Source organism: Myotis brandtii, unplaced genomic scaffold (genome assembly GCF_000412655.1).
Source record: "Myotis brandtii unplaced genomic scaffold, ASM41265v1 scaffold728, whole genome shotgun sequence".
NCBI lineage: Eukaryota > Metazoa > Chordata > Mammalia > Chiroptera > Vespertilionidae > Myotis > Myotis brandtii.
Genome location: NW_005370875.1, coordinates 666,995 through 688,559, shown reverse-complemented (window position 1 = coordinate 688,559; position 21,565 = coordinate 666,995). Strand labels below are relative to the sequence as shown.

At 41.5% G+C, this 21,565-nt stretch overlaps 2 protein-coding genes across 5 annotated transcripts in view; both read left to right on the top strand.

Moving 5' to 3' along the window:
- The first annotated feature begins 6 nt into the window (after positions 1-6).
- Positions 7-21,058, top strand: DERL2 (derlin 2). Of its 4 annotated transcripts, XR_001359879.1 has the most exons (8): positions 7-136; positions 1,231-1,296; positions 4,649-4,722; positions 6,511-6,604; positions 7,508-7,703; positions 7,955-8,045; positions 16,656-16,755; positions 20,827-21,058. XR_001359879.1 is itself a non-coding variant. In XM_014530226.1 (7 exons), exons 1-7 carry the CDS (start codon positions 44-46, stop codon positions 16,687-16,689), a joined length of 648 nt encoding a protein of 215 aa, XP_014385712.1. In that variant the 5' UTR covers positions 7-43; the 3' UTR covers positions 16,690-17,594. The 4 variants fall into 4 exon arrangements, 3 of the variants coding, with proteins under 3 accessions (XP_014385712.1, XP_005882642.1, XP_014385713.1); XM_014530226.1 differs by lacking the exon at positions 20,827-21,058 and having other exon boundaries at positions 16,656-17,594; XM_005882580.2 differs by lacking the exons at positions 16,656-16,755; positions 20,827-21,058 and adding an exon at positions 15,573-16,079.
- A 333-nt stretch (positions 21,059-21,391) lies between these two features.
- The window catches only part of DHX33 (DEAH (Asp-Glu-Ala-His) box polypeptide 33), a 17,790-nt gene continuing 17,616 nt past the window's right edge, over positions 21,392-21,565 (top strand). Inside the window, exon 1 of the mRNA XM_005882594.2 lies at positions 21,392-21,559. Within this exon, the coding sequence (XP_005882656.1) occupies positions 21,499-21,559 (61 nt within the window). The 5' untranslated portion in view covers positions 21,392-21,498. The remainder of the gene's footprint in view (positions 21,560-21,565) is intronic.

Genomic DNA, 21,565 nt, shown 5'->3' with positions numbered 1-21,565 from the left:
GGCGGAAGGGGAAGTGGGGCGGGGGCAGGCGGCGGTGGGGAAGATGGCGTACCAGAGCCTCCGGCTGGAGTACCTGCAGATCCCACCGGTCAGCCGCGCCTACACCACCGCCTGCGTCCTCACCACCGCCGCCGTGGTGAGCAGATGCAGCGCCGGCTTCTCACGATCCGGGCTGGGAATAATCGGGTCCCGGGGAGTTGGGCTTGGGCCTCCGGGAAGCCCAGATGGTTGGGTCTCAGGGTGGGTGGCGGTGGACAGGGCGCACTCTGGGCTTCGGAATTGCTTTCAGACTGATTAGCCGGGGACGCGGGAAGGGAGTGCCGCTGCGGGAGGGCTGGAGGATCAGGACTGCGGGTCAGTTTCTGAGACATGAAGGCCGGACCTGTCGCAAGTCAGGGCGGCGCGGCGGGAGCCGCCCACCCAGAAAACGTGTCTGGGGACCCGGGCGATGGCCAAGTGGCACCAATGGCCAAGTGGTACCGCGGTGACTAGTGGGGGAAAGTCCGCCTATGAAGAAACTTAGATATGGAGGATAGAAAACTGGAAGTTGTCCAGAGGCAAGAGGCTTAAAATAAACAGTGTGAATACAGAGGTTGGCTGGAAGCAGGGTCATGAGTATTGTTTCTCTTTAAAAATATATATTTTTATTGATTTTAGAGAGGAAGGGAGAGGGAGAGAGAGATAGAAACATCAATGATGAGAGAGAATCGTTGCGGGGCTGCCTCCTGCACGCCCCCCACTGGGGATCAAGCCGGCAACCTGGGGATCAAGCCGGCAACCCGGGCATGTGGCCCGACTGGGAATCCAACTGTGACCTCCTGGTTCGTAGGTAGATGGTCAACCACTGAGCCATGCTGGCCGGGCCAGGCGAGTCTCATTTCTTTTGAGTGAGATGTGTTGCTTCACCCAACTGTAGGGCAGATTCGGAGCAGCCGCTCATTACTTGCCCCATATCTAAGATGTATATCACCACCTGCCTCCCATGCCTTCAGGCCAGCCTCAACTACTGCAATTTAGAACAGACTTTCATTCTGTGTTGGGTATTGAGGACACACAGAATTGTACCAGTTCTAGAGAATTCTTTACCAGCCCCTCCCAGCGGCTTTAAAGGATTCAGTCTAAGTGACTGAGAGTTGGAAATTGCTTGCCCTACTAATCCTTCCTTCATCATAGATGATGAAATGTTACTTCTTGATTTGATTTGCTTAAGGAGCTCTTTCTCTATTTCAGCAGTTGGAATTGATCACACCTTTTCAGCTGTACTTCAATCCTGAATTAATCTTTAAACACTTCCAAGTAAGTGGTCCATCGCAGTCATGGTGTTTCAGTTTTTAAACGTGTTTTTCTTACTTTTTAATAGCAAAGCCTGCTATATACTACCTCAGAAAAGAATGCAGAGAAATCAGTGGGAATGTCTGATTATAAGTCTTATTGTGGGAGGTATAAACAGTGTTTCTGCGGCCTCATTGGGAATGTTTAAGAGATTCTCAAGCTCCTCCTCATGTACTAAGTCAGAATAACCAAGCTTAGGAATTAAGAATCTGTGTGGAGTTTTTTAAAGTTCCCTGCATGGTTTTGCTTTGATGTGTCCAGTTCCTATATTTAGGAATCAGTAGTTCAGAGTTAATACTGTATTTGAGTGTCTGACCAGGGAGAATCTCACAAGATGCCCTTATTTTGTGCCTTTGCCGCCTGGCACCCCCACCACCTTGGTGTTATCACCATTGTCCAGTTCTGGAATTCAGCTCTATCAGTGCATTTTATTATTCATTTATTTATTTTCAAATTGTAAGAGAAAGTTTATTTAGAAAGTGACAAGCTCTGGCCGGGTAGCTCAGTTGGTTAGAGCGGTGTCTGGTTACACCAAAGTTGTGAGTTTGATCTCTGGTCAGGGTACATACAAGAAGCAGCCAATGAATGCATAAATAAGTGGAACAACAGGTCTATGTTTCTCTCTCTCTCTCTCTCTCTCTCTAGTCAAATAGCCCTGGCTGGGTGGCACAGTTGATTGGAGCATCATCTTGTACATCAAAAGGTTGAAGGTTTGATTCCCGTTCAGGGCACTTACCTAGGTTGGGGTTCAATTCATGGTCAGGGGTATACAGGAGGCAACCAATCAATGTTTCTCTTTCACATTGAGTTTCTCTCTCTCTCTCTCCCTCTCTCACTCTTTCTCCTCCCTATCCCTCTCTCCCTCCCTCCCTTCTTTTCTCCCTCTCCTTCCCTCTCTCCCTTCCTCTCCCTAAAAATAAGTAAGTAAATAAATAAATTTTAAAACTCAATAAATAAAGTGTAAAAAAATAAGTGATCCAGCTGGGCTGCATAGGCTCAGGAAACAAGTTATAGAAGTAAAAGAAGGACCCTTGGAGCTTAGGAGAGGGAAAGACAAAAGTAACAGGTGCCTGGGGGGAAAGTGGGGGAAGGGAAAGGTGTGAGCGTGCCCCCAGGAGGGAAAGACCCTCAACTCTATTAGTGCTTTTATTTTATTTACTTATTCTTGAACTTTTATAAGAATTTATTTAAGCCAAACTGACAAAATATGCCAGCGTGGGGGTGGGGAGCAAGATCTCAAATGCTCTTTCCTCTATTAGTGTTTTTAAGGTGATCCATCAAAAACTCAAAAGATTGACATCTTAAACGACATGCCAGTTTGTTAGATTGCAGTGGAAGGTAGTCCTTTCCAGTAATTACAGTGCTAAAAGAGAGATGTCTTTTCCTGCTCCAGGATGTTCATATAGGCTATAGTTGGAATGGGAGAGAGACCCAAAAACCAGTAATTCTGCCTCTATACATGCTATTCACTCTGTTTCAAGTGTGTTTCATTCACTTTATACCCACTGAACTCCAGCTTGCCTTTCAAGAGAAGCTTTTATGTAACCATCTCTTTTGTGTCCCTAGGGTATTTGTAAATGCTTCCTTTAGAGCAGCAGTTCTCAACCTGTGGGTCGCGACCCTTTGGGGGTTGAACGACCCTTTCACAGGGGTCGCCTAAGACCATCGGAAAACACATATATAATTACATATTGTTTTTATGATTAATCACTATGCTTTAATTATGTTCAATTTGTAACAATGAAATTGGGGGTCACCACAACATGAGGAACTGTATTAAAGGGTCGTGGCATTAGGAAGGTTGAGAGCCACTGCTTTAGAGCATCTCTTATCTCAGACTTGCACTTGTTTATATGCTTGTGTCCTGGCTAGATTGCGGGCTCTAAAGTCTAGGACTGCAGAACTGAATTGTTTCAACTTTATTAGTTAGCAGTTCTTAAGAGTTTAATAATACTTAAAGCAGTCCTGTGGACTCTTGTCATGTCTTCTTCCTTTGATACTCACATGGCCTTTGCTAGGTGCTGTAGCTCCACCCAAGTATTGCTTCAGGTTAATAATTGCTTGGCTTGATTTTGCCTGGAGTTAAACTCTTGATACTGTGAATCTGCATTAGGAGTTAGAAGTTTTAGGTTGGAGTTCAGAGTCTCCCTTTACAATTTATGTGTTCTTGGGCAAGCCATTTTAAAAGTATTCTTAGTATGAAATGGGGATGGTGGAAACAAGATTAAGATCACATGAGCTACTAGAATATGTTAAACTACTTTAAAATGTTAAGTGCTCTACCGTTGTGAGAAGTTGTTTTTATTGTGAGCTCCATGGGTCGGGTAGGGAAGAGTAATTTCCAACAAGAACATGAGTGTCCTTATATCTACCAAGTAGACTCTAGTTATTAGAGCATTAGGTCTTTACTTATAGGAAGTTGGCTTTTTTTTTTTTTTAATGCATTCATTGGTTGCTTCTTGTATGTGCCCTGACTGGATATCGAACCCACAATTTTGGTGTATTGGGACGATGCTCTAACCAACTGAGCTACCCGGCCAGGGCGGGAGTTAGCTATTTGTTCAGACTAGAATTTGAATATTTGCTTTACAATTACTCTTTACTCTGGGTGTTGTGGGCTACTTAATATAGAAACATTTTTTAGTAATTTGTATTAGATCCCTGGAGTTTTTCTCTGGTGTCTCAAGACTATTCATTAAATTGTGATACTACATATATGAAAGCACTGTTTTCTAATATGCAAATTAACCTAGTCTTTTCATCAAATTTTTTCTATAATTTGCCTAACCATGTGGTGTGGGCTTTTTTTTTTTTTTTCCCCCAAATTATAAGAGAAAGTTTATTTAGAAAGTTACAGAGGTAGTAGAAGTGAGCCAGCTGGGCTGTGTAGGTTCAGGAAACAAGTTACAGAAGCAAAAGAAAAGGACCCTTGGAGCTTAGGAGAGAGAAAGACAAAGGTGCCAGGTGCCCGGGGGGAAGAAGAGGGAAACAGAAAGGCTCAGGAGCAGGTGTGCTCCCGAGAGGGAGAGTGCGCAGGTGTGGGCTTTTTTTTGTTTTGTTTTTTTAAAGACAATCACAATTTCAAGATTTATGTCCTATTATCGTTACAGATTTCAGGAGTTGAGTGACATCATTCAGACTTTCAAAATCCAGTGTCAGATTTTGTGCCCCACTTTTTGGTTCAGAACATCGTATCACCTAGCCATGGCCTTTCAACCATCGTAGTCAGAGGATATCTCTTTTGTTTTAATATGGAAGTGTTTCTTGGTATATTTTACTTAATCTACCTCTCTCTTGATTTTTTTTCTTTTAACAGATATGGAGGCTAATCACCAATTTTTTATTTTTTGGGCCTGTTGGATTCAATTTTTTATTTAACATGATATTTCTGTATCCTTTATTAAGTGGGGTTAGCATAAAAACTTTAGGTTCACTTAGAAAATACAATACTAAGTTGAAACTATTAATCCTGTTATTTTTGTTACCATGGTATTTTTTTTAATATATTTTTATTCATTTCAGAGAGGAAGGGAGAGAGAGAGAAATAGAAACATCAATGATGAGAATCATTGATTGGCTGCCTCCTGCACACCCCCTACTGGGGATCAAGCCTGCAACCTGGACATGTGCCCTTGACCAGAATCAAACCCAGGACTCTTCAGTTCACAGGCCAACGCTCTGTCCACTGAGCCAAACCAGCTAAGGCTTTGTTAACATTTTAGCTATAACTTCTAGGTACTGGTTCAATGGTGCAGAGTAGTTGGTCAGATAGTAATGTTTTGAGGGTGTTTGTAGGTCACTGCTGGTTCAAAGGGGAGGTATCTATAATAATAAAAGTGTAATACGCTAATAAAAGTGTAAAAGCTAATATGCTAATTCCTTCCCCCTGCAAGGGAAGCCCAGGTCCCAGGTGCCTGCCAAGGGCCGGAGGGAAGCTCCGGCTCCGGGTGCTGGAGGAAAGCTGGTGCCAGCAGCCAGGGGAAGGAAGGCCTACTCTGGCACGAATTTTGTGCATCAGGCCTCTAGTTTAACCATAAAATGATTACATGTCTGCCTCTAAGTTACTTGCAAATCTGATCAAGGGAGAGGAAGTGATTTGATTGATGCATGCTCAGAAAGTAACAGCAGAAACTAAGTAGTAAAACACAAGCTGAATATAGTGATAATTGATACAGCTTTGATACAGGTCTGGGAGTGGATTCATAAAGAATGGAAACTTGAGATCTTGTATCTTAGTTGCTGGTTCTACTGGCTGAAAAGACAGAGCCATAATGTCTGCCAGGCTTGCCGCGTTCCAGTTTATTGAGAGACAGGAAGAGCTGTGCTCTGGTCATATGGTAATTGGGGCCACTGAGCAGATCTTCCTCCTCCACCCTGACCCTCTGGAAAGAGGGCAGGGACAGCTCACCTCAACCTGCAGTAGCCTGAGAGCAATGTAGGGGGTGACAAGATTCCTGCCCTAGGATGGATTCCTGTGTCTCCTATATGGTATATTCTGGTAAGTTTCTAATAATTAAATTTTTTCATCAAAATGCAACTTCAGCTGAACCGGTTTGGTTTGGCTCAGTGGATAGAGCGTCAGCCTGCGGACTCAAGGGTCCCAGGTTCGATTCCGGTCAAGGGCATGTACCTTGGTTTCGGGCACATCCCCAGTGGGGGGCGTGCAGGAGGCAGCTGATCGATCTCTCTCATCGATGTTTCTAACTCTCTATCCCTCTCCCTTCTTCTCTGTAGAAAATCAATAAAATATATTTTTAAAAAGAATGCAACTTCATTGACTGAGATATAGAAATACTCTACCAGCCTGAAGAAGTAGATTACCACTCAAGGCTTCTTGATGCCGATTTCTTCCAAGTTAGGTGTGCAAAAGCAAGGGTGATGCAGACTGTGGTGTGGCTGGACGTGGAAAAGATGATACGAGTTTGAAAAGGTTTAATAGGTGACTGGAGGCATGTTTATCCAGCATCTGGCTTGATTCCCCAATTAGGAACAGTTTTTGTAAAATATGAAGTTGCATAAAATGTAGAGAGAAGTAACCATCCTACCACTTATAAACATTCTTACAGAAAAAAGGCTTGACTTATAAATGATGTGGAGTCCAAGTATTCTTACGTGATACATTAAATTTTACTGCCTTCATGTTTGTGTGCTTAACATTTTCTTAACCTGGAACCTAAGATACCGTTACTGTCGAATGCTAGAAGAAGGCTCTTTCCGAGGCCGGACAGCAGACTTTGTATTTATGTTCCTTTTTGGTGGATTTTTAATGACTGTATCCTTCAACAAATAAGAACAAACATAGGAAAATGTACCAACCTCTCTCTTCCTAAAGTTTTTCATCTGTCTCCCACAATTCACTAGATATTTTGAATAAGCAGAGACCTCCAGATTTTAGCTTGAGGGTACTACTGTTTATTGTACAGCACACTTTATGTGACAGTTTCTAAGCCTAGTGGTTAGACAGGATGCTTTTCTACTATGAGCACGTCAGAGGAACTTCTAACCAAGATGGGTTACTGTCTGCTAGTGGATAAATGGATAAAGAAGATGTGGTGTGTGTGTGTGTGTGTGTATTCCCCCCCCAAAATGTATACATACTCTTTAACAGCATTTTCAGTTTTGAAAGTGAAGTGTATTTTAATAAACACTGCCTTTATAATTATTCAAAGTATGTGTATACATTTTTGGGGTACCCTATATTATTGTTCATGGTGTGCTTCACTTCTAAATAAGGTTGGTAAGACATTATTTGGTTACTACCAAAACTGATAAATTATTTAAAAAAAGAAAGAATTGTCAACCATATAACAGACTTGAATGTAGTCCGTCTGACAAGATGGTTTTGCTGCCGTTGGCTTTATTCACCCTCTGTAAAGGTGCTAATGGTGAGTGAACTTCAATTCAATTATTGACCAAATAATTAACACATTTTCCAAAAAGACAAAAACTTCATGAAAGCAGAATAACACTTTGAAATCCAGATAATTTGGCCTAAGCAGGTTTTTGCCTGATTGCTCTGGGGAATTATTTTCAGGCCTTTTTCTTCTAAAGATGTAAGTAACTAATGCTTAGCTTTCCTAATTCAGACTTTTGTTAGAACACAATCCTTAGTTCTCTTGCCTAGTCTTCCCTATTACATTTTAATGTTGATGTTTTCCTTAATGCCATCTGCTAGATTTTTGGTTTGTTTGTGAGCTTAGTTTTCTTGGGCCAGGCCTTTACAATAATGCTTGTCTACGTGTGGAGCCGAAGGAACCCATATGTCCGCATGAACTTCTTCGGCCTTCTCAATTTCCAGGCCCCCTTTCTACCCTGGGTGCTCATGGGCTTTTCCTTGTTGTTGGGGAACTCAATCATTGTGGACCTCTTGGGTAAGAGTCTTATCACTGCTTTTCTATTATGTTACTTATAAACTTATTTTTGTCACTATTTTTCATGTTTGGCCTTCATATAATAGCTATTATGGTATTATTTAATAGTTATGTGCTCAAAGATTATAATATTAGTTTTCTAATTCTTACTATATTGATATTTCTTCCTAAATATAAGGAATTTGTGTTGGTAGATTCACTTGCAATTAAAATTTTAATCCTCTCCCTCCTTTATTTCTGGTTGACTTTAGGTATTGCAGTCGGACACATATATTTTTTCTTGGAAGATGTATTTCCCAATCAGCCTGGTGGAATAAGAATTCTGAAAACACCATCTATTTTGTGAGTACTTAACGCCAGGTTACATGTTTTGTTACAGGGTCCATGATCAGTGTTCAGGTCAGTAAATATTTACAGATTGAGCCATCTCGCGGCAGTTGAGGAGTGTTTGTGTGGGAGGAGCAGACAGTGCCAGGCTGGTGGCAGGAGGGAGGCTCACAGGCTCAGGATGTCCCAAGGCTGACTTGTTAACTGCTGTCCAGGATGACCACTAGCACCTCCTGCTCCAGAAGGGAGCTTGTGGGTTTATGAAAGCTACTGAGTTTATAGAGAGGTAAGAGCAGAATGGGCAAAACCTTCTAGAGCAGCGGTTCTCAACCTGTGGGTCGCGACCCCTTTGGGGGTCGCCTAAGACCATCCTGCATATCAGATATTTACATTATGATTCATAACAGTAGCAACATTACAGTTATGAAGTAGCAACAAAAATAATTTTATGGTTGGGTCACAACATGAGGAACTGTATTTAAAGGGCCAGAAGGTTGAGAACCACTGTTCTAGAGAAAAGTTTTTAATGGTGGAATTTCTGGCCTTCCAAACAGGTGGCAGTACCCTGGCCGGTGTGGCTCAGTTGGTTGGGCATCATCCCGTGCAGCGAAAGGTTGCCGGTCCAATTCTCAGGCAGGGTACATGTCCAGGTTGCAGGCTCAATCCCCGGTAGGGAGCATGCAGGAGACAGCTGATCAGTGTTTCTCTCTCACATTGATGTTCCTCTCTCCCTCTCCCTCTCTCTCTAAAAGTCAATAATAATTTAAAAATCTGCTTGAGGGTACTACTGTTTATTGTACAGCACACTTTATGTGACAGTTTCTAAGCCTAGTGGTTAGACAGGATGCTTTTCTACTATGAGCACGTCAGAGGAACTTCTAACCAAGATGGGTTACTGTCTGCTAGTGGATAAATGGATAAAGAAGATGTGGTGTGTGTGTGTGTGTATTCCCCCCCAAAAATGTATACATACTCTTTAACAGCATTTTCAGTTTTGAAAGTGAAGTGTATTTTAATAAACACTGCCTTTATAATTATTCAAAGTATGTGTATACATTTTTGGGGTACCCTATATTATTGTTCATGGTGTGCTTCACTTCTAAATAAGGTTGGTAAGACATTATTTGGTTACTACCAAAACTGATAAATTATTTAAAAAAAGAAAGAATTGTCAACCATATAACAGACTTGAATGTAGTCCGTCTGACAAGATGGTTTTGCTGCCGTTGGCTTTATTCACCCTCTGTAAAGGTGCTAATGGTGAGTGAACTTCAATTCAATTATTGACCAAATAATTAACACATTTTCCAAAAAGACAAAAACTTCATGAAAGCAGAATAACACTTTGAAATCCAGATAATTTGGCCTAAGCAGGTTTTTGCCTGATTGCTCTGGGGAATTATTTTCAGGCCTTTTTCTTCTAAAGATGTAAGTAACTAATGCTTAGCTTTCCTAATTCAGACTTTTGTTAGAACACAATCCTTAGTTCTCTTGCCTAGTCTTCCCTATTACATTTTAATGTTGATGTTTTCCTTAATGCCATCTGCTAGATTTTTGGTTTGTTTGTGAGCTTAGTTTTCTTGGGCCAGGCCTTTACAATAATGCTTGTCTACGTGTGGAGCCGAAGGAATCCATATGTCCGCATGAACTTCTTCGGCCTTCTCAATTTCCAGGCCCCCTTTCTACCCTGGGTGCTCATGGGCTTTTCCTTGTTGTTGGGGAACTCAATCATTGTGGACCTCTTGGGTAAGAGTCTTATCACTGCTTTTCTATTATGTTACTTATAAACTTATTTTTGTCACTATTTTTCATGTTTGGCCTTCATATAATAGCTATTATGGTATTATTTAATAGTTATGTGCTCAAAGATTATAATATTAGTTTTCTAATTCTTACTATATTGATATTTCTTCCTAAATATAAGGAATTTGTGTTGGTAGATTCACTTGCAATTAAAATTTTAATCCTCTCCCTCCTTTATTTCTGGTTGACTTTAGGTATTGCAGTCGGACACATATATTTTTTCTTGGAAGATGTATTTCCCAATCAGCCTGGTGGAATAAGAATTCTGAAAACACCATCTATTTTGTGAGTACTTAACGCCAGGTTACATGTTTTGTTACAGGGTCCATGATCAGTGTTCAGGTCAGTAAATATTTACAGATTGAGCCATCTCGCGGCAGTTGAGGAGTGTTTGTGTGGGAGGAGCAGACAGTGCCAGGCTGGTGGCAGGAGGGAGGCTCACAGGCGCAGGATGTCCCGAGGCTGACTTGTTAACTGCTGTCCGGGATGACCACTAGCACCTCCTGCTCCAGAGAGGAGCTTGTGGGTTTATGAAAGCTACTGAGTTTATAGAGAGGTAAGAGCAGAATGGGCAAAACCTTCTAGAGCAGCGGTTCTCAACCTGTGGGTCGCGACCCCTTTGGCGGTCGAACGACCCTTTCACAGGGGTCGCCTAAGACCATCCTGCATATCAGATATTTACATTATGATTCATAACAGTAGCAACATTACAGTTATGAAGTAGCAACAAAAATAATTTTATGGTTGGGTCACAACATGAGGAACTGTATTTAAAGGGCCAGAAGGTTGAGAACCACTGTTCTAGAGAAAAGTTTTTAATGGTGGAATTTCTGGCCTTCCAAACAGGTGGCAGTACCCTGGCCGGTGTGGCTCAGTTGGTTGGGCATCATCCCTTACAGCGAAAGGTTGCCGGTCCAATTCTCAGGCAGGGTACATGTCCAGGTTGCAGGCTCAATCCCCGGTAGGGAGCATGCAGGAGACAGCTGATCAGTGTTTCTCTCTCACGTTGATGTTCCTCTCTCCCTCTCCCTCTCTCTCTAAAAGTCAATAATAATTTAAAAATCTTTAAATCAAAAAATACAAACAGTGGTAGAGGTAAGCCTTAGAGTAGAAATAGCTTTGGGCTACAAACCAGGGGTAGGCCGTTCCATCGAGCAGCCCTGTGATTTTAAGCAAGTCCCTTCTTTTTTGCACTTCATTTTTCCTGGGGATAGAGCTTTTATAAGACCTCTTTCTACTCCAGAATTTTGTGTCCTTGGGATATACTGTATTAAAAAGTTCACTTGAGGAATGAAATGTAAGTTTTTATATTATAAAATGTTGGTTATACAATAGTTAAACAAAACAAAGAAAGCAAAATTCTCCATAATCCCACCTCTTAGATATAACATTGTTAACTTTTTTATGTGTTCATCAGTCTTTTATTGTCTGTGTACTTTTTAAAAATGCTTTTTATAATCTTTTTAAGTAATGTGTCATAATTGTTCTTCCATCATAAATGTTCTACGAAATTGTGACAGCTACACAATATACCTGGTATGAATATAACATAATTTTACTAATCCCTTACTGATGGACATTGACATTAGTTCTTGCTTTTCCCTTCTATGATTGGGGTCATGAATATCCCTGTAGCTAAATGTTTGCACACATCCATGATTATTTTCCAAGGTTAAATTCCTAAAAGTGGAATTGCTATTTTGTTTATTGATAAATCGCCACCCAGAATGGATGTTCAGGTTTACATTTCTACCAGCAACATATAAAGTGTTCCTTTCCCACATCCTCGTCAAATGCAGGGGGTATTGTATTTACTCTTTCCTAGTTTGATAACCATAAGATCGTGGACAAAGGATTTTCCCCCCTTGGGTAAGGGGGGAAAGTACATTGTCAGTATAATGCCCATGACCCCCTTTAATTGTGTTTTTTATAAATAAGGACGTTTCTTCTACAGTCAAAATCAGTAAGCGAACGTTAATCCTGAAACCCTCTTACACACTGGGAAGTTGTCCTCATTGTTCTTGATCCAGCTCAGCTCTAGGGGTTACATTTAGTTATGTCTCACTAGTCTCCTTCAGTTTAGAACAGCTCTTCAGGCTTTCCTTGATTTTCATGACAGACATTTGTGAAGATTATAGGCCCATTTTGACTAATGTTCTTTCACATTTAGGCTCAGGTTTTGCATCTTTGGCGGGAATGTTGAGAAGTGACATTGCATTCTTCTAATTGCAGCCTATTAGGACAGGATTTCAGGTTGTTGAATTTGTCAAAGTGGTAGTAATCACTGATTGTTTAAAGTGTCAGTGAGGCTTCTCCACTGTAAAGTTACACTTTTTCCTTTTTCTCTTTTTAATTTAATATATTTACATTGATTTCAGAGAGGAAGGGAGAGGGAGAAACATCAATGATGAGAGAGAATCATTGATCAGCTGCCTCCTGCACGCCCCCTACTGGGGATCAAGCCTGCAACCCGCTCATGTGCCCTGACTGGGAATTGAACTGTCACCTCCTGGTTCATAGGTTGGTGCTCAACCACAGAGCCACACAGGCCGGGCTTTTATGTATTTCTCATATGCTGCTTCACTCATTAGTTCATCTAGTTCTGAAAGGTTACTCAGTGTCATCTTGATCAGCCAAACATCTTCATAATAAGATTTGTTGACAAGTCCTGGATTTTCTGCAAGAGCTTCATTAATTTCAGTTAATTCTCCTGGTAGAGGAGAGTAGAGTTCACTAGCAGCTTTCACACTTTTCAAAACACCAAACTCATCTTGTTAGTTCAATTTTGTCCCAATTTCAGGCAGACTACAGTAAACATCATCTCCCAAAGCTTTCTGTGCAAAATTGTTGATCCCACTGTTCCAATACCATTTTCTGTTGTTATTTATTCATGTTTCTCTGTGAATTTATGCACTGAGAGCAGATTGGGGCCAGTACACAGCCTCCTACCATCGCCCTCCCTCAGGCCCCAGGACCACATGCAGGGTGTGGTGGGCACTGAGATGGCACTCACGTTGCAGGCCGCTGCCTGCAGGCTCCCAGCCCTGAGAGCTCCACGTTGGTTCGCAGGAGTGCAAAGGTTCTCGGCACAACTCCTATTAAAAGGTTTTAAACAGGGTGAGCGTGGTGGTGGATTTCACTGTGGGCCTCTCATAGGGTACCCACGCAGAGGAAAATGCAGCCTTGAACCATTGCCCAGCTGTGGGCTGTGAGCACTGAAGGGGGTTGTACAGTGTGGGGGAGGGGAGAAGATTTTAAGCAGGTTGTGAAAAGATCACTGGGGGGCATCTTGGGTATGTTTATTGGGTAAGAGGATGGAGTAAGTGTGTTGTGTTCATATTAGAATTGTCCAAACCTGTAGAGAATTTCTGTAAGAGTTTATTTGAATCAAACTGATGACATCCTGGGAAGCAGGATCTCAAATGCTCCTGTTTTTATTATTAATTTGTAAGAATTGAAGGAGCTCATATTAAAATACAGATTCTTTTCCTGAGCCCAATATATAATAGAAGTTTTCAGATACACTTCTGATTTTATCAACTGTGGGCAAGTACAATTAGAAATATGAATGTAAATAGAAGATGCTGCTTTAAAGTTTTTGGACATTTAATTTATTTAAAATTTTAATTGTGATTAAATACACATAACATAGAATTTATCATTTTATACACTTGTAGGGTACAGTTCACTGGCATTAAGTACATTCACATTGTGCTTCTATCACCACCATTCATCCCTAGAACTCTTCATATTGTAAAACTGAACTCTGTCCATTTAACCAGCGATCGTCAACCTTTCGGACCTCACAGACCACCAGTGGTCCACGGACCACCGGTTGGCGACCGCTGCATTAAACAATAACTCCCCGTCCCCTTATCCCCCTATCCTTTCACAACCACTACTTTCTACTTTCTGTCTCCATGAATTTGACTACTCTAAGTACCTCATGTAAGTGGAATCATGCAGTATTTGTCCTTTTGTGACCAGCTTATTTCACTTAGCATACTGCTTTCAAGATTCATCCCTGTTGTAGCATGTGTCAGAATTTCCTTTCTTTTTAAGGCTGAATAATATTCCATTGCATGTATATTCTATTTTGTTTATTCATTCATCTGTCAATGATTGTGGGGAGACATCCATGATAAATTTAGTGAAAATCAGGTTACAAAACAGAAGTGTGATCTAGGTTTTGTAAAATTAAGTATATAAAAGTTCTGGAAGAAAAATGAAAACATCAAAAATGATTATCTCTGGGAATTTTGGATATTTTACTCATATATTTCCTGTTTTCTCTGTAATTAACATGTATTGCTTTTGTATTAAAAATTAGTACGGGGCCCTAACCAGTTTGGCTCAGTGGATAGAGCGTCAGCCTGCAGACTGAAAGGTCCCAGGTTTGATTCCGGCCAAGGGCATGTACCTTGGTTGCGGGCACATCCCTGGTGGGGGGTGTGCAGGAGGCAGCTGATCCATGTTCCTCTCTCATCGATGTTTCTAACTCTCTATCCCTCTCTCTTCCTCGCTGTAAAAAAATCAATAAAATATATATATAAAAAAAAAATTAGTACGGGAACCTGGCCAGTGTGGATCAGTGGTTAAGTGTAGACCTATAAACTAGGAGGTCACAGCACATGCTCAGGTTGCAGGCTCGATCCCCAGTAGGGGGCATGCAGAGGTAGCCAATCAATAATTCTCTCTTGCCCTAACCGGTTTGGCTCGGTGGATAGAGCGTTGGCCTGTGGACTGAATGGTCCCAGGTTCGATTCCGGTCAAGGGAATGTACCTTGGTTGCGGGCACAACCCCAGTAAGGGGTGTGCAGGAGGCAGCTGATCGATGTTTCTCTCTCATCGATGTTTCTAACTCTCTATCCCTCTCCCTTCCTCTTTGTAAAAAAAATAATAATAATAATAACAATAATAACAATTCTCTCTTATCTTTGACTTTTTAGTCCCTCTTCCTCTCCCTTCCGCTCTGAAATCAGTAAAAATATATATTTTAAAAATTTAGTAAAAAAATTAAATTTTTAAAAATTAAAACAATAAATAAATTAGTAAAGGAGCCCTGGCCTTTGTGTCTCAGTGATTGGAGCATCAACCAGTGCACCAAAGAGTTCAATCCCTGGTCAATGGCGCATACCTGGGTTGCGGGTTTGATCCCTGGCGCTTTCGGAAGGCAACCAATCTAAGTGTCTTACATCGATGCCTCTCTCTCTCTCTCTCTCTCTCTCTCTCTCCTTCTCCTTCTCTCTCTCTCTCTCTCTCTCTCTCTCTTTCTCTCTTTCTCCCCCTTCCACTCTAGAACATCAATGGAAAAATATCCTCGAGTGAGGATTAACAAAAAAACCGATTTTTTTTCTTTTAGTAAAGGAGGCCCTGGCCAATATGGCTCAGTTGGTTGAGCATCATTCCATGCATAGAAATATTGCTGGTTTTATTCCCGGTCAGGGTACATATCCAGGTTGCAGGTTCAGTCCTGGTCAGGGTGCATATAGGAGGCAACCAATGGTATTTCTCTCTCTGTCTCCCTTCCTCTTTTTCTCTTAAAATTAGTAAAGGAGGTAAAAGCTAACATAAATATGAAATAATCGTAAATACCTTTGAAAATATATAACTTTTTCATTGGTAGACAGATGTAATGCTAGTCCATTGGTTGAAAACTCAGGGGATCTTTTCGACCTTGCAACATTTAGGACCTGAGATGATTCTGGGACTAAATTATATCGGTTTCCTGTTTTTTAGGAAAGCTATTTTTGATACACCAGATGAGGATCCAAATTACAATCCACTACCTGAAGAGCGGCCAGGAGGCTTCGCCTGGGGTGAGGGCCAGCGCCTCGGCGGGTAAAGCAGCAGTGCCAATAACGAGACCCAGCCGGGAAGGACTCACCACATACCCATTGGGATTCTTTTATCCTTTGTGTTGCAAAAGTGTGGACACTTTTGACAGCTTGACAGATTTTAACTCCAGAAGCACTTTATGAAATGGTACACTGATTAATCCAGAAGACATTTCCAGCAGTTTGCCGGTGGTTCCTCACTGCACTGGTACTGAAAGTGTAATCTCTCGGAGCCAAAAACTGGAGAAACATACCCTGCCGCCTCTATCGAACAAGTACATGCGTGCCGAGTTCTGTGGTGAAAGGCAGAGCTCTTTCCTCCTCCTCCTCTTTGATAGACGAGGCCGTGGTGTAAATGGAAGTTTCAGAGAGGACAAAATAAAACGCAATTCCATCTCTCTCTCACTAATTAAAGCTTTTGTGTGTGATCTTTTACGTGATGAGATTGTGTTCCAGCTCTCCTGCATAGGTCTGAGCTCGGAGCAGTTTACATGCCCACTCTTCGTGTGTCTCCACAGCTGTCGACTGGATTTCATTTCAAGATTGGAAATATGCGGCTGATAATATGTGGCTATAGATACATCTTACTCATTCAGAATGGCGGCTCCAGTAGGAACATTTGTTTATGTTGTGCAGACAGTTTGTTCTCATCGGGGTTTTACAAAACTTCAAGTTGTCAGATGATGTGGGTTAGGGTGGTTCCTTTTTTTTTTTTTTAATCCTCACCTGAGGATATTTTCATTGATTAGAGAGAAAGGGGAACATCGATGGGAGAGAGAAACATGCATCAGTTGCCTCCAGTATATACCCCAATGGGGATTGAACCCTCAACCCTTCAATGCATAGGATGATACTTTAACCAACTGAGCCACACTGGCCAGGGCAGTAGGGTGGTTCTTAAACCAGCAAGAATTCAGACTGGACAGTTCAGTTATAGGCAGAAAGTTAATGTGGCATCTTATTTATTCTTCATTTCTCCATTAAGAAATCTAGGGGAAGACACATCGCCACCTTTGTAAAGCCTCAGAAGGATCTTTAGACTGGACATCAAGTTACAATGTTGACTTTGGAGCCAGATGAACAAGGTACCAGTTAGACAGGGATATATTTCTCCTGGGCCTTTGGCTGGTTAACATTTACTGTTTGCTTCATAAAAAGCTAAGAAGCTTTTCAGAGCCAAGAGCCAAGTACCTGGTGTATCTTCCAAACCAAGTAGAAATTGGGTTCCACAGAAATAGGAACTTCATGCCTAGGGTTCAATAAATATCCAAAATATTTGCTTCCCTGGGTCTCAGCAGATGTGCATCACATGCCCAAATAATTCAGAGGACTAAAATGGCATCCCAAGAAAAGAGATTGTTTCAAAATAGTTTTAATGAACACCACATAGACACAGGACTTCTTCCTAAGTAGTTGCAGACTGGTTAAGTGGTAGCTTTCTAGAGTGAGATTTCCCTCAAAGATGATGCTTTAGATTAAACAATTCTAAATGGGATTTTTTCAGATTTTGAAGTGAAATAGTATTTTAATGTCTAAATGGAATGTGCGTAAGGAATGGAATTTAAATATTTTAATGCTGCTAGTCGGTAACTTTGAATATGATTGTTGTGATTTTATAGAATGTAGGTTAATGGGACTGCTTTTTTTCCCAAGTGGTTTAAAAAATTTAAATGCCAATCTTGGAATGCAGAATCCTTATGGGATTCTTAACTTGTTATGTCTTTATTCAAGAAAGCTTGAATTCAATTAGAAGGGTTTTTTTAAATTGTTTATTTTTTAAATAAGTTTCTCTAGTTTTATTTGTTCTCTCTTAGTTAACTTTGAGTTATTCAATTTATGGAATTCTTGTGGTAAAATTTTAATCCTAAAATCTATTCACTGAGTTCATTTAAGGAGGGAATGTCTGTACATATTAATGACTGGGTAAAACTGGAAACCAATTTTGAATTGATGACCTACACACAGTCAGTTATGGGATTTTGGTTTCTCTGTGGTATGAGAATTCCTAGTGGCAGACTTCCACTGTGGCAGTGGTCACTTCAGTCACTGTCCTCTTACCAGGTTGGCCAGTCCCACTACCACCATCTCTTGCCCTATGTTGTAAACAGGTTACATAAGGAAAAGTCCTCACCTCTTCTCCAACTTACCTCTCAGTCTCAATTCTTCCAGAACACCCTTCTTTTTCATAATGCAAATCAACTGAAAAATGAGATTCAGTGTATGGAATTTTGTGACCAATTTACCTAACATAATTTAAGAGATTCTTGAATTCTACCATTAATACTGATAAGCACACCTGACTAAGGCATAGTTATTGAGTTGTAGAAATACAATATATGTTCGTGGTTTTGTTTTTTTTAAATGGACATACAAATTGCATCTCCCTAGGGCAGTGGTTGGCAAACTGTGGCTCGCGAGCCACATGCGGCTCTTTGGCCCCTTGAGTGTGGCTCTTCCACAAAATACCACGTGTGGGCGCGCACGTACAGTGCGATTGAAACTTCGTGGCTCATGCGCAGAATCGGTATTTTGTGGAAGAGCCACACTCAAGGGGCCAAAGAGCCGCATGTGGCTCGCGAGCCGCAGTTTGCCGACCACTGTCCTAGGAGATAACATTTTATATACATTTTGATATGGGGTTTACTATGATTTACATTTTCCTCTTCCACTTGTTCTTTTTCTATGTCGCTCTTATATGTCCCAATACCTTTCAAACTTCTTGTGTAGTCTTTCTAAGCAGAGAGCGCCCAAGTGTTGGATTTTGGTAATGAAGCCCTCACTCTGTCTCTGGTGTCTATGGGAATTAGGAAATATTGGAGCTATTGGCATGTTGCATAAAGGGCTTCCTAGAATTGTCATCTGTCCTTGATAGCCTGCATTTTATGTTGCGGCTGTGTTTTCCTTTGACAGATGAGTGCCATCTGTGTTGTAGTCACAAAATGCCATTGTTACAAGTGTCCTGTAGGATGTCTTCTAAGCTATTTGCATATTATATGAATTTGCATGAAAGCTGGTGAACTTTTTATGATCAAGTCATTTCTCTGCTCAGAAATCCACAATGACTTCTTAGCCCCCATATCAAATGCATACCTTTTGCCTTTCTCTGAACCTTACTCCTACTTCTAACAGGAGCCTCAGTTTAGTTTCGTCAGTCCTTCAAGGCCTGACCCCTTTCCGACTCCTCAAGAAATTTTGTCTCTAAGGCCCATTTCATTGTCTTTCTTCTTTGAATCCCTGTAAGCTTCAAGTCTACGATATACTCCTACACGAAATTATATATTGTTTTGTACTGTTTCTAGCTGGTACATGTATATTAGTTTTGTCTCCCTCATAAGAATGTAAGCTCCTTAAGGGCAGGGACCATGTCTTAAATTTTTGTATCCACCACAGTGCCTGGCATAGTGCTCGGCACATGGGTGCTGAATAAATACTTGGTTTTGATCAGCAAACTATTACCTGGTATTTTTAAAGAGAGGTTAATGGCCCAGCCAATGTGGCTCAGTGGTTGAGCATCAACCTATGAATCAGCTGGTCATGGTTCAATTCCCGGGCAGGGCATATGCCCAGGTTGCCGGCTTGATTCCCAGTGTGGGGCATGCAGGAAGCAGCTGACCAATGTTTCTCTTCCTTGTCCTCCCTCTCTCTAAAATAAATAAAAACATTTTACTTTTCTCTTATTTTTAAATCCCCACCCAAGGGTATTTTTCCATTGATTTTAAGAGAGAGTGGAAGGGAGGGTGAAGTGACAGAAATAGAAACATTGATGTGAGAGAGACCCATCTATTGGTTGCCTCCCACACAGCCTGATCAGTGACAGGGATTGAGCCTGCAACCAAAGTATGTGCCCTTTACCTAGATTGAACCCAAAACCCTTCAGTCCACAGGCCAACGCTCTAACCACTGAGCAACTGGATAGGGCAATAAAAACATAAAAATAAAATGGACAGATTTCACATGAAAATATTCATTTTTTTACTTTCCTTGAAAAGAATGGGAAGGTCTGGCAATACCCAGCCTGCATGGCAGCTATTGCCCAGAGGTCACTAGTGGCTGCTTCTAGAGTCAGGGAATGTTCTCTATGAAGAGATTATTTTACTCATTCGTGTTACCGACCTGGACTTACGATCATGTGGAGCACATGTCTCCTTCATTAGCTTACTCGGGAAAGCACACTGGGAAAAAGGACCGAGGTCTGTCTTTTACATACTCCAAGTCCATAAATTGAGTTAACATTCAATTATTGCTATGGTTTGAATATCTGTGCCGCCACCCCAAATTCATAGGTTGAAATCCTAATCCCTGATGTGATGGCATTAAGAGGTGGGGGCCTTTGGGAGGTACTTAAATCATGAGGTAGATTCCTCATTAATGGGATTAATGCCTTATATAAAAGCTCCAGAGATCCCTACCCCCTTCCTTCACCTGAGGGTACAAGAAAGGCGCAGCAATGAAACAGGGAGAGGGCCCTCAACCAAAGGCAACCATGCTGACACCTTGATCTTGGAATCCAACCTCCAGAACTGAGCAATTCTTTTCTGTTGTTTGTAAGCTACCTAGTCTGTGGTATTTTGTTATAGCAGTTCTATTTGGTATTTTATTTTCCTTTTTAGTTTTGGGTTTTCTTTCTAAAATTTTAAGGGCAAGAAGTGAAATTTTGTCAATTCTTAAACACATATTTGCTATTAGTTCAACATGTACTTTTTTCAGTAAACCCTGGTCACTATACTGTCAGCAACTAAAGGAAAATTGCCTCAGATCTAGAGGAAGGGGAAAGGAGAATTTTTAACAGGTTTACAAATATAAGTGTCATGGAGATGAACTTCAGAGGATGCCTCAAATCCTTCATGTGGGTTGAAGCTAATGATAAATTATTTTTATATAATTTCCTGTATGCAGAGCAAATGGGCTGCTTGCCAGTCTTTCTGTGTGAATTAGAAAATCATCTAAGAGCTTTGAACTTAGGAGGGGACGGGCAAACTAGTTTTAACCTACTTTCCCTTGCTGCAGTTCTGACTCTTCATTGATTGGTGTTTGTGTGATGGGTGTTGGGAAGCACTGTAGAGAACTTCAAAGTCTGGCAGGAATAGTTGGAGGAAAGGAGGGGGAAATACAATTTTAGTTCCATTAAAATCCCTCTTTCCCTGCTTGTATTACAGGAACATGCCACTGCATTTGGGATAGCCATTTTCTGAGGAGAATATAGAATTATTAGGAAATATATAATGCTTTCCTTTTCTGCAACGCAATATGATCACGAGTATCCTTTTCAACATTCTGACTTTTTTTTAAACCTGTGAATGACTTTAATTTTGAAGGCTCCGTTTCTTGTCTGTAAATTGGGGATTAATAGTATTAAATTGCTTAGAGGATTAAATAATTGCAAATGTTTGTGTTCCTCATTGATTTTTAAAAATTAAGCACTTTCCTTGAAAAGCGAGTACTATTGTGAAAGGAGAAGGGGAAACGCGTGTTTACTAGAATTAGTATTACCAGCACAATAAAACTGGAAGACCGCTTTATTAGCCAAGGAAGGTGAAGGTCCCAAGGAACCGTACACCCCTTCTTTCGCTGTGGTCGCTCCGGACCCTTTTCTTGTGGTACCGCGGATGCTGCTCTCCTCGCCCTCAGGAAGTGAAAGCCTTCCCAAGCTCCCAGTGCATGCTGGGAGTTGTAGTCCTTTCCCTAAAGGCGAGAGGAAGCCGTGAGGTCTCCCTTGGTCGCCCGGAGTGGCTAGCACGTGGCTGGAAGGGGAGGTGCGTGCTGGCACCCGGCTCCCGGGAGCTGCGAGCTGCCCGCCCTGGCTCCCCCAGTCTCTGCGCCCTCCTGACATGCCCGAGGAGGCGGGCTTCCCGCCGCCTAAGAGATTCCGGCAGGGCCTTGGGCCTCCGAGCCACG

Bases quoted from the DNA above. Each gene is read 5' to 3' on its own strand.
- DERL2 (XM_005882580.2), top strand. From the start codon at position 44: ATGGCGTACCAGAGCCTCCGGCTGGAGTACCTGCAGATCCCACCGGTC. The intron at 1,297-4,648 runs GTAAGTGGTCCA...TTCTTTTAACAG, and splicing joins TAATCTTTAAACACTTCCAA to ATATGGAGGCTAATCACCAA. The intron at 6,605-7,507 runs GTATCCTTCAAC...GCCATCTGCTAG, and splicing joins TTGGTGGATTTTTAATGACT to ATTTTTGGTTTGTTTGTGAG.